Here is a 14,042-nt window from a genome sequence, read left to right as displayed (position 1 = left end):
AACCAAGATGGAGTTGAGTTGCAGAGAAGCCATAAATGGATATCATAACTAAATCTGATCTCGAAATCAACTTGTTGCTTGGAAGTGACAAGAAGAGACCAAAACAAGTGCACCTAGTCATAAAAGAGATCCAATTCAGAAGATTTGGTCATTACATGCATTAAAGAGGCATGGAGTGCAATGATGTTTTGCAAATAAGGCCCAAGAAGTCGCTCAATATTAAAGAATTGGCCTTGCAAATGTGCCATGGCCGCAAGAAGCTGATTCATGTCGTTGGCAGGAAAAATTGTGGGGAGGGATACCACAATGTGTTATCCACCCACAAAATGTAGGGTTGATTGTGGGGGATGGGGGGGAATTTGATTTCCCCGAAAACAAATGTTGGTCATCAATGAAGATCTTCCATTCAAAACAAACAACCCAAATGTTGCAAGAATCTCCCCAAATGACAGATTAAGACACAACTGTTGATGTAGATGAGCTTTATTTCCAACAAACAACTAAGATGCAATGAGGAGATCCCCAAGATGTGATCAAATCCAATGATTGTCACATCTTTGAAAAGGACCAAGGTAGTGATGCAAAAATATGAGAGATGTTGGATCAAAGGATCTCAACAAAGAGGGAAGTGAATTGTATGAAAGATGGTACCCTCCACCATGTGGCACAATTCTAGGTTTCAGAGCATCAGAGAAACATTGTGGCATGAAGAAATGTCTGAATGGAGATGCATGGAAACATCTCACACTTTTAGGAGGATGTTGAGATGGTATGTGAAAAAACAAGAGTCATTAGATCTGCAAGCCAAACAACTAGGGAGAAGGGGTGCGCAAACACAAAATGTTATCCACCAAAAGTGTATGTTAACCCATAACAAGAAAAACAACCCATTGAAGGTCTCTCAGATTGGTTATCAGTGATGAGATGAATGGGGGTCAAAACAGTCAACAATCTTGGTGACTCAAAGGGGATGCTTGCCTACTAAGCATAGATTAGTGCCCTGAAGCAGTCCATTGGCATGAAGTCGCCAAAAGAACAAGACACCATTCCACCTGCAACTTCACAAAATTTTGCCTCTGTAACCAACAAAACTACAAAATTTGCTATATCTAGGAGGGAATGGTTGTGCTCATGCACTTCTTGGAAAGCTGGAAAAACCTACTCTACTATGTATAGGTATTTACAAACAAAATAAATCAAACAAAGCCATTGACTAACTTGTTGAAATAGCTGCCCCTTCTTACCCATGCACATGGGCAACCAAATGAATCAGCAAGTATGACAAGCATACTACTGGATGGAGTTCCTTCTTCCCATTGTTGAAAACAATAAAGCTTTCTAGCACTAGGACACCCTGATCTTGAGCAAGACCAACTTGCTCATCCTTGTAGAACTCCTCCTCATACTTAGAAATAAGCATGACTAGGGGCAACTTGCATTATTGCAGAGCTAGATGCGTTATGGGTCATCCCCTTGATGACACATGGTCTAAGAAATCACACTTGGTGTGCATTGTTGTTGTGCTCTGCAACCTTGGTGTCTAGCTGATTTGGAAGTGACTCCTCATCTTGTAAAGAAATAATATCCACCTCTTCCTCATGATGCTCATGATCCACCTCCTTGGGAGTTACTGGTATCATGTGGATCTCCACTTGCTGCTACTATAACTCACAATTATCTAATGAAGGGGAAAATTGCTTGATGTCCATGGATGAACAAAAAGTTTCCAACTCATTTCATAAATTGTCTTCATCAGACTCATTTTGCTTTGCTGTAGTAATATGCATAGGTTGAGGGGCAACCCCATGTACATCAGCATGTTTCTCCTCAAGGACAAATCTATCCTTGAGGAATAGCTTTTGCATCAAAATAGACAAATAGTAATATCTTTGTCCTCTCTTATAAACCCTAGCCAAGGACCTCTTTTCCATAAATAACCTCTACAATTCCAACATAAAAGTTCCAACATAAAGTCTAGACAGAGTCACACTAGACTAAACAAAATCACACATTTTATCGGCAGTACAAAATCCAAGACACGGGAATATTGCATTCCATTTCACCTCTTAAAAAACAAAACTGATCGCTGGTTACTGGTGGTTCATCTAAACCATTTCTGAACCGTTACCTTCGTCCTGTTTACGTGACTGTATTGTGGCGTTTCGTGGAGTTATATTTGAAGCTTTTACTGTACTCTTTTTACATTCTTCTCGGTACAGAAACAAAAACAATCTGGCAATCGATGTGATGAAGATAAACTCAAAAAAATGAAGTTGAATAATTTTGAAGTTGAATCGCGTTAAATCTACCATGAATTGATCTAGAATATCTGTTTCTGTTTGTTGAAGGCATCCGATCTGACTATGGGGAGGGAAATTGAAGATGAACAGAATGGAAAACAAGAAGAACTGGGTGAAGGATCGCTCTCCAGTAAACCAAGCATTTTCATGGTTGGTTCTCCAAATGTTGGAAAGAGGGCCATCTTTGGCAGTAAGCATCCCTTCCCTTAATTCCTTATTTTTTCCGTTTGACAGAACACACCGGATCAAGCTACCTCATTGGGCATGTCTTTAATTAAGTTATGAGTGCGCATGTTCACTCTTAGCTGGCGAAAATTTAGGGCAACTTAAATTCTCATGATATTGGGATCGGATCGTATGAGTGTCGTTTTGGTCCTTTTTTTAATACTTTTTAAAATATTTTCATCAATTATAAGTGTTAATTTACTTTCCCCTAGGTCCGTGACAAGGACCTCAATGCTTAGGATAAGTTAGTCCTGTAATTTTGTCCACTTTATCTAGGCTATCTTTGCACAAATTGGAGTTCAGTAATTAAGGATGTTTTGCAGACGTGAAAATCATCTGACGACTTGAAACCTGGAAGTTGCTTCGAGTAGGTTTGAACCACAGCTCTGTTTTTCTTAAAAATTACCACAATTCAGAAACTTATCGAAGTTGCTAGAGAGAGGCCAAAAACCTCTGGAAATTTATCCACCAGTTTCCGAACCGCTTATCAAGAATTTCCTCCATCGTTTTCAGATTGCTAAAGTTCCCCCAGAATTCCAAGAATTCCTCATACTGATTCAAACATTTTCTAGCAAGGTTCTGTCATTTTGATACTATTTCTTCAAGGTTTCCTGTTTCCTGTTATTCACTTAAGAAGTCTTCTCCTAATTTTCTATAATTTCCCAAGCTATCTGACATCCCATACTTGCATTTCTGAAGTTTCTAATTCTAATACAACTTAAGTAAAAAACAAGTAATATTTGGAATTAAGTACAGACGTATCTGGTGGATATCTAATTTTATTCGAACTAAGAAAACTTCATTAACAGAGTTAGGTTGGAAAGTTTGATATTATGGATCCATTTCTCTTTTACGTGTCTTTTGACAGCCACTTTGCACAGAGCCTGTTTATTATTATTTAGAATACTCTATAGATTGGATGAAGATTTTTCTAAGCAGTGGACCCATAAACTCTAGATCTGTTTAGCATTCTGAGGTGAAGCGAATCATATATTTTAGGCAAGTGTAGTCTATCTTGAACAAATCGCTGGGTAAAATTCTGTGTGAAATGGAAGGGTAGTCAGATCATGTAAGAACCATGTCCTAAACAAAGATGCCACATTACATGAGAATGAAAAATGCGGAAAGGAAACCAATCACAACCAATGTTGAAAAGTCAAATCTCATTCGTTAACCATTAACCAAATAAATAATACAATTAGTTTATCAACAAATTCAACATAACACTAAGGTGCTGATTATAATGCATGAACACTACATCATATAAACCATGGTGCTGAATTACAATGTATATACATCACTTGCCCATCATATACATGTGCAATAGTACATTGTCAACTTTTAAGTTTATGTTATCCGATATTCAAGATTACATCAATTTAATGATACCGTACATCATCGCCAAGATGAAAATACAAGACCATATGATAAGTTCTGAAACTTGACAGGTGTCTTGAAAGTGTATCCGGTCTCCAAAGCCATCAGACGTCGTCCCTCTACTATTTGAGATGGGAGTGTGGCCTAGGTGCTTTTACCTCGCCAACCACGGAGTGTTTACTCCCCTAGGATTCTTCCTGACATGAAGAATGCCCCGACCTTGGCACGAGAACCATAGCTTCCCGGAACAAGATGGATCGGATGGATCCGGTGCAGCTGTGAAACATACTACATGCATCCATGTGCCTAGCAGCCTAATCACGGAATGTGGCAGGGAAAAGAAAAGAACACTACACATTCTTCTCATATGTAGTGAAAGAAAAATTGTAATATATCTACCCACATGCACATTTCTTTAACAATAGCATATCTACTCATATGCAAGATAAATTGAGCATAGTCACACACATATGCTACATGTCAGAACATCACACTTAAATGCAAAAATAATGGCTTGACCAAGCACAACATTTGTCAGCATCACTGGAAAGGAGAGACAAAACGTAATGAATCCTACTTTTCATGATCTGACAGGTTGAGAGAAGCACAACATAATGCATCCATCCCCACCCTCCCATTTGCTACATTACACCCAGCCATCAAGGAAACAATCAACACTCAGGACACAACAAAGAAAAAACATAATGTAACGAAAAAGGGTATTTATGTCGTATGCTAATTTCTTTAAGGTAGTTTAACATCGACTCACAGAACAGCAAGAAAGTGTTTCAAACATAATCTGGTTTAATGAATGTGTCCACTTTGATTTAGTACCATCAACCATCAATTTATAACGATTATACTAAAAACAGTAACTACCCCATCTGCAGCAATCGATTCAACAAAGTAATTGGAGACAGCGTACAGCCCAAGTCTATGTTGTTTATAACCATGACTGTGAAGTTTGTCATCTTGTTGTGTATTTTATCATAGATTTTGATGCAGTTCCAAACAGCAGATTAAATTAAATGAAACTACAGCACTGGCTTTTACTGAACGCAAGGCAGGTATAATCTAATATCCCACAGAGAATGAAACTTCAGGTAAAACAGCAAACCACTATCAAGGGAAGCACATATATATTTTAACATCCTACAGAAAAAAAGAAGGTTTAACACACTCAGGACAACTGATTTAATCTTGTTTTAAGACAGGTTTATTAAAAAGAAAACAGTATCCTAATCGTTCATGGTAAATTGAATCCAGGATTTCACATAAAATATGTGTTGGTTTCGATGAGAATGTCAATCAGAGGATTAGGCTAGACTGGGAAGCTGAAAGTACAATACAGGATCCAGATCTGAGCCAGATTGTTAATTCTTCCCAATTTCAAGGTTACAGCCAGGCTGCTTCTCGATTTGACGCATTAAGTGTTCTGAGACATCAACAGAGGAAAGTTAATCTTGTTACAGAACAGTTTGATCTTCCAAGTTGATTGGCATCTGAAGCTGAACCTCATACTCAAACAGGAAGGTGCAATGTTAGAGAAGGCGATTATGGTATCGATGGTTAACAGCTGGAGACTCTTCATGTTAAATTGACTAAGTCTTTTATCTCTGTTGCGAAATGAAAGGTCTCGAAGTGTCCAGGCAGATTCAGACTTGAGCATGATATGAGACACAAATTTGAAAATTCAGCGGTATTCCTACACCTCCGAATCAACGTATGGGGTTTGGTGTTATTAAGTAAAGCTTCTACAACAGATATTTATTCAAGGAAAACTCACTATGTAACTACATTCACAGAAGCTCGAGTTCACACTCACGGGAGTTAATAACAAATTTACATTGACCTCCCCAACTTGCAATAACAGAATGCTTAAATCTTAGCAAAACAACTAAACAACATGTTACGGATAAAGGAAAATAATCTTGAGAATTTCCAAGGAATAAACAACTAACAAGGGCTTAATTAGCACTCAAAGGAGAACCTGATAAATCTGCTGTTTTTCATGCTCAACCCCCAATTCCCTCTGCCTGCTTTCTAGCTTTTCCCTTCCTCTTGCTGCCTGCCTCCCCCCAAACTGCCTTCCCGTTCCTTCTTTTAATCCCCTCAACTTCATAACTGACCTAGGCGACTGCTTTCCCAAATTTCATGGTTCTTTTCCTCCTTTCCTGTATTGCATCCTGGATATGTTTATCACAAGGAATCAATAATAAATGAAATAAACTTAACGCATATAAATATTAACACCTATTTTCTTATTTCTATGTCATTTTGTTTTTATCATCTAGCATGGTAAAATAGAACTAGAATATGTCTAAGTTAAATCATCATCTATATTCTATCTAGATAAAACATCATATAAAATTGGGATTCAACCCAAATGACATCCATAGTTTCCCATATTAACATCTATGTGGTGTGTGGGTTGCTGGAATGATCCGTCCATCCCCTTCCAAGATGCTAATCCTCTCTACCTCAACCACACTCTTGTTGCGATGAATCCTGCATCCACTCAAACACTCGCAAACAAGATTGAGTTAGTATCCACCAAATAAACAACTAAATCAACATCGAGAACATCATAATATCAATATAATAACACATGCGTCAATATCCACAATGCATCATCATCATGTAACTTAACGCATTACATCATCATCTAAAATGAAGTCCAAACATTATAAATAACTTTGTAACATAATCATTTTTAACATTAAATGAGGTACAAGACTTTCCGATTCATTATTTATCAATTTAATTACACTAGTTATTTAATCCAAGTTTAAATCAAGGTTTGACCAGGTCAAAATCCACAAGGTTGCCACATGATCACCACATAAGCAAAAACAAGAAAGGTCGCAAAATGGGACGTGACAGATCAAGTAACATTAATTCAATAAGCAATAGTATGCTGACATTAGTATGCTAATGGGAAATGAACTGAAATTGGACAAAGGTGAATTAACAGACTAAATTACATAATGTCTTGCAATCTGATGGGGCAGTTAAAAAGTATGAAATATGAGAAGTTTGTTGAAACTAGTCGTATTGACACTGAAATAACTTTCTTTTGTCAATTTAATTAAGGGCAAAGCTACAGTCCTAAAGCCCAACTTATTTTGGGATTGAGTTTCATATTTTTGGAAACTGGTTTCCTGTAAATTTCTTATTTGCTAGCTAATGATAAAAAATAGACCTAAGTGTGCCTAGTATCTGATTTAGCTCAAGCTTGGTTTGGGGCGGTTTTGTCTCTATAGATCAAATACACTTCGATTTTTTTTCTTGCTTCCAAGGATTAAACAATAACTTGTTCGAGTGTTGCCAATTTCGTGAAAAATAGATTTCTCTTTATCCATATTACAGCTGTAGTTTTAAGTATGAGCTAGACCAAAAATGATATTGTAGTTCGTTGTTTAAAAAATTATGCTTTGAAGCTCATGAAGTTTTTAATCAACGGTAATGTGTAGATTAGTGAGTTAAAACCTAAAATTAAGTTAAATGGGTCCCTATTTTGTATGCTGTGTTTGATGTTGTGAGTCAAGTTTTCTTAAGAAAGGAATGCTCCTTGTCAATTTGAGGTCTAGATGTAAAGTAAATCGGGTTTAAAAGAAGAAGGTTCAAAGGTAAATTAAAAAGTTCTTTAATAAATTGGTGAATATGAAGCCAACATTGAGGGATGTTTGCAAAGTAAAAAAGTAAGCGGCAAATAAAGGGCCAGCCTTAAGGGATGTTTGCAAAGTGAGAACTAATTGGCAAAAAGGGCACTATGGTGAGATAAGTTTATAAAGTCAAGAAACCATTCAAAGGAAAGGAGAATAGGAAAAGTAATAAGAAAAGTATTTATTCTCTACCTAAACCCTACAAGTCAAAGAAACATGCAATTTAAGAAAGTCATGGTTTGAATTCCTACACCTTGGGTTGACTTCTTGATTCATTCTCAGCTTTTAAGATTGCTGAAATGTATGAGATCAAGTAAAACTAGGAAGCACCATTCAAGGCATCGGTCAAACCTAAAGCTGGATCTGCAGAAGACATTGTGGATGTGAGAGGAATAGATAAATACAAAGGTAAGTTGCTCTTGAAATGCTTTAATAAATTAATTGTAGTAAAATCGGTCATTTTGCTTCTAAGTGTCCTTACCAGGAAGAATCCGAAGGATATGATGATGAAAAGAGAATTAGTTATGCCATTTTTGATAAGAAGAAGACAAATAAAAGACAAAAAAGAGAAATTTATGCTCTACAAAGGAACATTTGTCCAAGAACGAAGATGATAATGACTCAACTAAAGAATTTTGTTCCTGGCTATGCAGGAAGGTAACAAAGAGATTTGGAAGACCAGAAGTGAATATGACTGCACTTCATTCTAAAGTAGAACCTACAACATGTAAAATAATTTCCGGATGCTCAAACCATATGATAGGAGATGGAGAGAAGTTTATGAAGCTGTTGGCTAAATATTTTATAAGTTACTATAACTACAACTTACAAAATGGGAATTTGCTTAGTTGCTGGATTCGTCCCCTGCTGCCCGGATTCAGGTTTGGGTCCGTACAGGTCCGGATTCGTCCCTGGGTTCGGTTCGGATCCGGGCAAGGTCCTTAGTTTTGACTGTGGATTTGTTCGGGTCCTTGCTGAAGCGAACCCAGATGAACCCACAACGAACCCAAGGCTAAAACAACATTAAAGAGTGTGTTTTTTTAATTGTTTTCTTATGCAACTCTCAAAGGAACTTAATAAAAAACATTTCACTCATCTAATCCCTTATGTCAAGGAGGAGGACAATGATATAGCAGTATATGGGACTAGTGGAACCAGTTTGGGTTCCAATGATGAAGATCTAGATATAGTTGTAGTTGGGGATGAAGCCATTGATCCCTCATTTTGTGATGATCCATTTGACCCTTGAAGGGCATTTGATACTGTGATTATTGATAAACTACTAAAAACTTGTCATCTATCATCATGTTTCAATCTTTATTACTTGATGAACTAGTCTTTCTTTTGCAATTTAGTAATTCAATGTATTATTTGATGAACTAGTGTATGTTTTGCAATTTAATAATTCAATGTATAATTTTCTTTACAATCATGAAGATAGATTAATGAGCGAGTATTTAATGCTTTTAGATTCAGGTAAAAACAGGTTTTGAAGGGACCCGAAACCCTTTGGCATTTGGCATTGATCAATGATCAAGCAACAATTGTTCATATTGTGAAATGACTTTGTTTTGCAACTATGCATGTTTCTCTTGTGTGTGTGTGTTTATATATATATATATATACACTCACGAACCCACCCATGAACCCAAATGGGGAAATAAAAAATTGCCCGAATCCACGAACCGAACCCCGAACCCGAACCCGAACTCGTCCCCAAACCCGAATCGGCAACTTAGGGAATTTTAGGCAATGGTGTAGTGAGATAAATCTCTCCTCTCAGCAATAGAGGAGGCTCCCTTCTTACCGTAGGTGGCTACAATAGAGACCTAACTGGAATTGACAAATGGGTGGTTAACTGGATCTATTCCTCATCTTTCAGGAATGATCTTACACTAATAACTACTATTTGCAATTTAACAAAAGGGATCTATTGTTTACATAATACCGGTGGCTTAATAGTTGACGTAAGAACAACTTTAAGACAACGGTTATAACTTGACTTGTGTGGTTGATAGCAAGAACCCAAAGTCTCCTACAAGCAATCTTCTTGAAACAAAAGGTTGAATAGCTAACAAAGCTCAAAGTCTTGGTACAACTATTCTCTTATGAAATAATATATTAAGAAGTAAAGTTCAAAGTCTTTAAATCCTAGTACTTGCAGCCACTATCAAACTATAACAATTTTGTCTATGAAAGCTCAAAGTTTTTCAAGAACAACACTGAATACTCAAATGCTTCACAAAGAGAGAAGTAACAAAGATGAATTAATCAATGCAACGTAAGAAACAAAGATTGATTCCAAGCCTCACAACACACAGTCTGGGAAAAACTTGCTTCTTTATTCACTTCAGAGATTTGAAACAAGAAATACAAAGCTTTCAAGTTACAAGCCCAACCTTCTTCTATAAAACAAAAAGATGATTATTTACAATGAGCTCTCTCCTTTATATAGGAAAAAGAAGAGAGAAAAGTGGAGGGAAAAGAGGAACTCCTCAACCAGTTTGATTCATTCCCTAACAAACTTCTAACTAACTAATTTGACTTATTCAAATTGCATGCCTAATGCGATTGCAATTTGACTACTTGAGCTGATTGTACAGGGACATTTTGTCCTTTACTTACAACATAATTGCTCTTAACATGTATTCTTTGTCATCCTACTCTAAAACATATGGAAAATTTGAAATGTTCAGAGAGTCTCAACTATCTTTGCAAATTTTTGCAGTGAGTTACGCACAACTTCAACATCAGGCTCACCGGTGTATTCAACAACCATTATGATCTTACGATATGTACTCGCTACTTCCGAATTTTTTTTGATAGGAACTTCCTTTTTGCTCTGTAGTTCATTTAGTGAACACTTCCAGCTTGCAAATGCATTCATCATTCTGATATTGAAAACATCTGCTCCAAGCTGTAAGTGAAAGTGAACCTTGTAAGAATATCCTCTTCTTTCTTGAGTTCATTGTTCTCAATGATAACTGCACATGACAACTTCTTGTAACATTCACTGATTATGTCTTTTTGCTCATTAATCTTCATTACTACTGCCTTCGCATCTTTCATGAGCTGTTGCAAAACTTGTTCTTTTTAAATCATTAGGTGCTTGTAATCACGATACATCTCAACATATGAGATAACTTTATAATCACATAACCCATTGAAATCAAACTCCATGCTTTTCGAAGCCCCAATGTCTCCATTCTGCAAGTCTAATTGTTGTTTAAGTGATTCTTGAATATCACTTAATTGGGCAGCAACGTCCTTTCCTTTCCTTAGCATCCTGTAGATATCTCGAATGATTTGAATACCTTGTGATTCAATGCTGACAGCCCACTCATCTACAACTTGTGCCTTTCTTTTGATTCTTTCAATACACTCCGAGGAAGTATGTTTAACACTTGAAGAATATTTGTTTATCTCTTAAATTGCTTTCAAACGATGCACATTCTCTCTTTTCAGCATATTTTTCTTTTCCCACAACCTGTCATTTTTTAGAACTAATGAGTCAAGTGCATCTTGAGCATCTTGTTTGCAATCCAAACATGCTCATTTGCCAAGTTCAATCGTGGAAAACTTGTAATTAGCAGGTTGCATTTCTTCCGCCGGTTTTTCAACAAGAGATTCGACAACTTCTGCATATTTCATGTTATTATCATACACAACACCTTGAGATATTGTCTTATTTGTTATATTCTTGGAAACCCTTGGCCTGGCAATTTGTTTGTCAAACTCCTCAGGTGGGTTTTCTTCTTTCTTTCTCTTCTGTGTGTTGGTGCTCAACCATGGAGGAAGGCTGAAAGAAGGTGTGCCATCTGAAGTAGGAGTCACCATAGTGAACTTTAGATTATCCTGTATGATAGTAGCGACTACAGCGGGCACCTAGCTATAGGAGTAGGACTACTATGTGTAACTTCAGTCATGAACTGCTCAAACTAAGCTGAAGTTATGTCAAGTAGTGCCGTAGACCGAGTAGTAGCAAAAGGGATTGACAAGGAATATATATCAAAAACACTCTCGTAGTCATACTGATCCTCTCTTGTTTCCAATGCAAGTGCAGCCGAGGACATAGACAATGCTGGAGTTATTGTCATAGGATCCTCAAGAGATGGATGCTCGGTGGAGAACGCATCCATAACCATAGTTTGAAATCTCGTTCTTTGCCACTTCTTAGCGAGGCAAAAGAAATAGATTTTGGAAAATATCGGAGATAAATCGGTTGCTTGTTGAGAAAATATCAGGAATTTAAAAAATGACTTAAATTTAATTAGAGATGCATTTTCTTTTTCAAAATTCAATAAGATGTATCCAATGAGTCAGTAAATGAGTAAACAAACCAAACAGGCCAGTCTCTCTATGTCTCTCTCTCTCTCTCTATATATAAATGCAATATGTAACAAAATCACATCCTCATGTGGAATGCTGATGGTTGCCAACCATGGTAAGAGATTCTGAACTTTGAAGCAAACTAAAAATAGCAAATTGTCTCTGTAAAAAGATAAGTATAATATAAATGTGAAGTACAATATGAAACTAGTCTACATCTTCCTCTTCCCCTTCCCAGTAGCTCTAGTAAAAACTAATATCCATCAAGCAAATGATAGACACATTCACGTTTGATTATTGAATGGATTCATTTTGCATTTTCTTTCATGGAATAATCTTAGTTGTATCATGCTCATTATTCATATAATTACTTTCCAAAACAAAAATTATGTAAATCTAGTATAACAAATGAGATTACAAGCAAACATAAAATGACAACAAAGAGGTTCTTTGCAAGAGCAACTTTTACTCTGAAAAAACAAGTTCATAAGAATGTTAAGAACTTTTACTTTGTATTAAAGATGATAGCAAATAACTTCATAACAACATGGTCACCTACGAGAAATTTTCAAGTTATTGCAAGAAGCTAGAGACTTCTTGTGAAGATATCTCTGTTTTCTTGCCGAGAATTAGCTGACTTCTTGGCATCAACTTCTCACTAGAAAACCTCAAGTTTTCGTGTTTTCCAAAACTTCTCGCTAGAAGACAAGTTCTTTACCTCTTCTCGGAGAGATATTGATCTATGTACATAACCATGCTCAGGGGTGAATTGTGAGATTCATCTGATATTGGTGCTGAATCTGGAAGAGAGGTTGCTGCAAGAACCTCAAGAGGACACAAAACCACTGGTGAAGGCTCCTTTGATTTCCTAGCATCATCATCATTTGAGTCAATTTGGATTTCTTGAGTTTCAATCCCTTTTACCTCAAGTACTCTTGAGTCGTTCCCTCCTTTGATGGATAGCTTGGGCAAGCTTTGAACAGGAGGTTCAAATGTTGGTGATGATGTCCCATTTTTACCTTTACCTTTTATCTCGGACCTCAACCTAATTGGACCGGCAAGATCACAGTCTTTCCCGAGCTTTGTCTTGATGCACTTAAGACCTCTTCTTTTCATGCAAGTATTGGTATTAGGAAGAATGGATTGAAAATGATCCCAAATTGAGGTGCTTTCTTTGCATGACCATGTAGGAGGAAGAATGGGTAATTTCTCCACATTATGTTGAATATAGTTGGGATCTAAGATTTGATCATCATTCTTGAATGCAGGAGGGATTGCTGCTAAGTTGAAGTCCACAATTTGTTTTATAATCAACTGAGTTTAGTCCATGCGTCCGATATCGACTTCGGTGCATACATCAATCCATAGATCTTCTAGACGATGTGTGTGTAAGAATTGCTTCCTCATCTTGTCATGAAGTCCTCTCCAGTCAAAACAACTTCTGGCTGCAAACCTCTTCAATGTAATTCTTTGAAGTTCAAATTCCATGTTCTTCACTTTAGGCACGACATCCAAAGAGTACCCACCATTTTTCAAGTGGTTGTGTGATGAAATCCCCACTCCTAGCCGATGCAAACTGAATCGATAAGCTTAAACTTCCATGAGTTGTCTTGTCAATTCCATGAGTATAGTCTTGTCTATAGGGTACCTTGGCAATGCATATGGCTCTTCCTTGAAACATCTAACTCACAAATATGTGAAGTTGGGAAACTGTAGAAACATACAACCATACTCATTCACTTTGTTGCACACATCATCAGAAACTCGCTTGTTTTGGAGTTCCTTGTCAAACGAACACATGTAATGCCCAAAGAAGGCATCCTGAACCCTTCAGAAATGTATTCGGCTTTGCTTCAAAGGCAGCTGATCATAGTATTCCAACAAGTGCACTATAGACCTTTCATTTTTAGTTGACAAACCTAAGAAAGTATCCAAGGCAGCAGCAATATACACCAAGCAAGAAATAATGTTGAACATGTCTGTAGACAACACATTCACCAATTGTTCATAGATAGCATCACTCACTAGTTAAGCCCAAAATACATTCTTCTTTGACCTTATAATGAGAGAGATGTACTTATACATCCAGGGTTTGAAAGTGTTTGAATCCTTGAGCCCTCCTAAGCAATTGAGCACTACGATGAGG

General features: G+C 36.9%; 1 protein-coding gene across 2 annotated transcripts in view; it reads left to right on the top strand.

Moving 5' to 3' along the window:
• Positions 1 to 1,996: 1,996 nt before the first annotated feature.
• LOC149541860 (GTP binding protein) overlaps positions 1,997 to 14,042 on the top strand; it is a 60,372-nt gene continuing 48,326 nt past the window's right edge. Inside the window, exons 1-2 of one of the 2 annotated variants that reach the window (XM_089796939.1) lie at positions 1,997 to 2,213; positions 2,349 to 2,490. In XM_089796939.1, coding sequence (XP_089653065.1) covers positions 2,364 to 2,490 — 127 coding nt within the window. In that variant the 5' untranslated portion in view covers positions 1,997 to 2,213; positions 2,349 to 2,363. Of the gene's footprint in view, positions 2,245 to 2,348; positions 2,491 to 14,042 lie in introns of both variants that reach the window. The other variant, XM_089796940.1, reaches the window with a different exon arrangement.

The sequence above is a fragment of the Cupressus sempervirens genome, chromosome 8, assembly GCF_028749045.1.
Source record: "Cupressus sempervirens isolate cs-2001-9-10 chromosome 8, ASM2874904v1, whole genome shotgun sequence".
Taxonomy (NCBI): domain Eukaryota; kingdom Viridiplantae; phylum Streptophyta; class Pinopsida; order Cupressales; family Cupressaceae; genus Cupressus; species Cupressus sempervirens.
The sequence above is the reverse complement of the archived record's forward strand: the minus strand, read 5'-3'. Positions and strand labels throughout refer to the sequence as shown.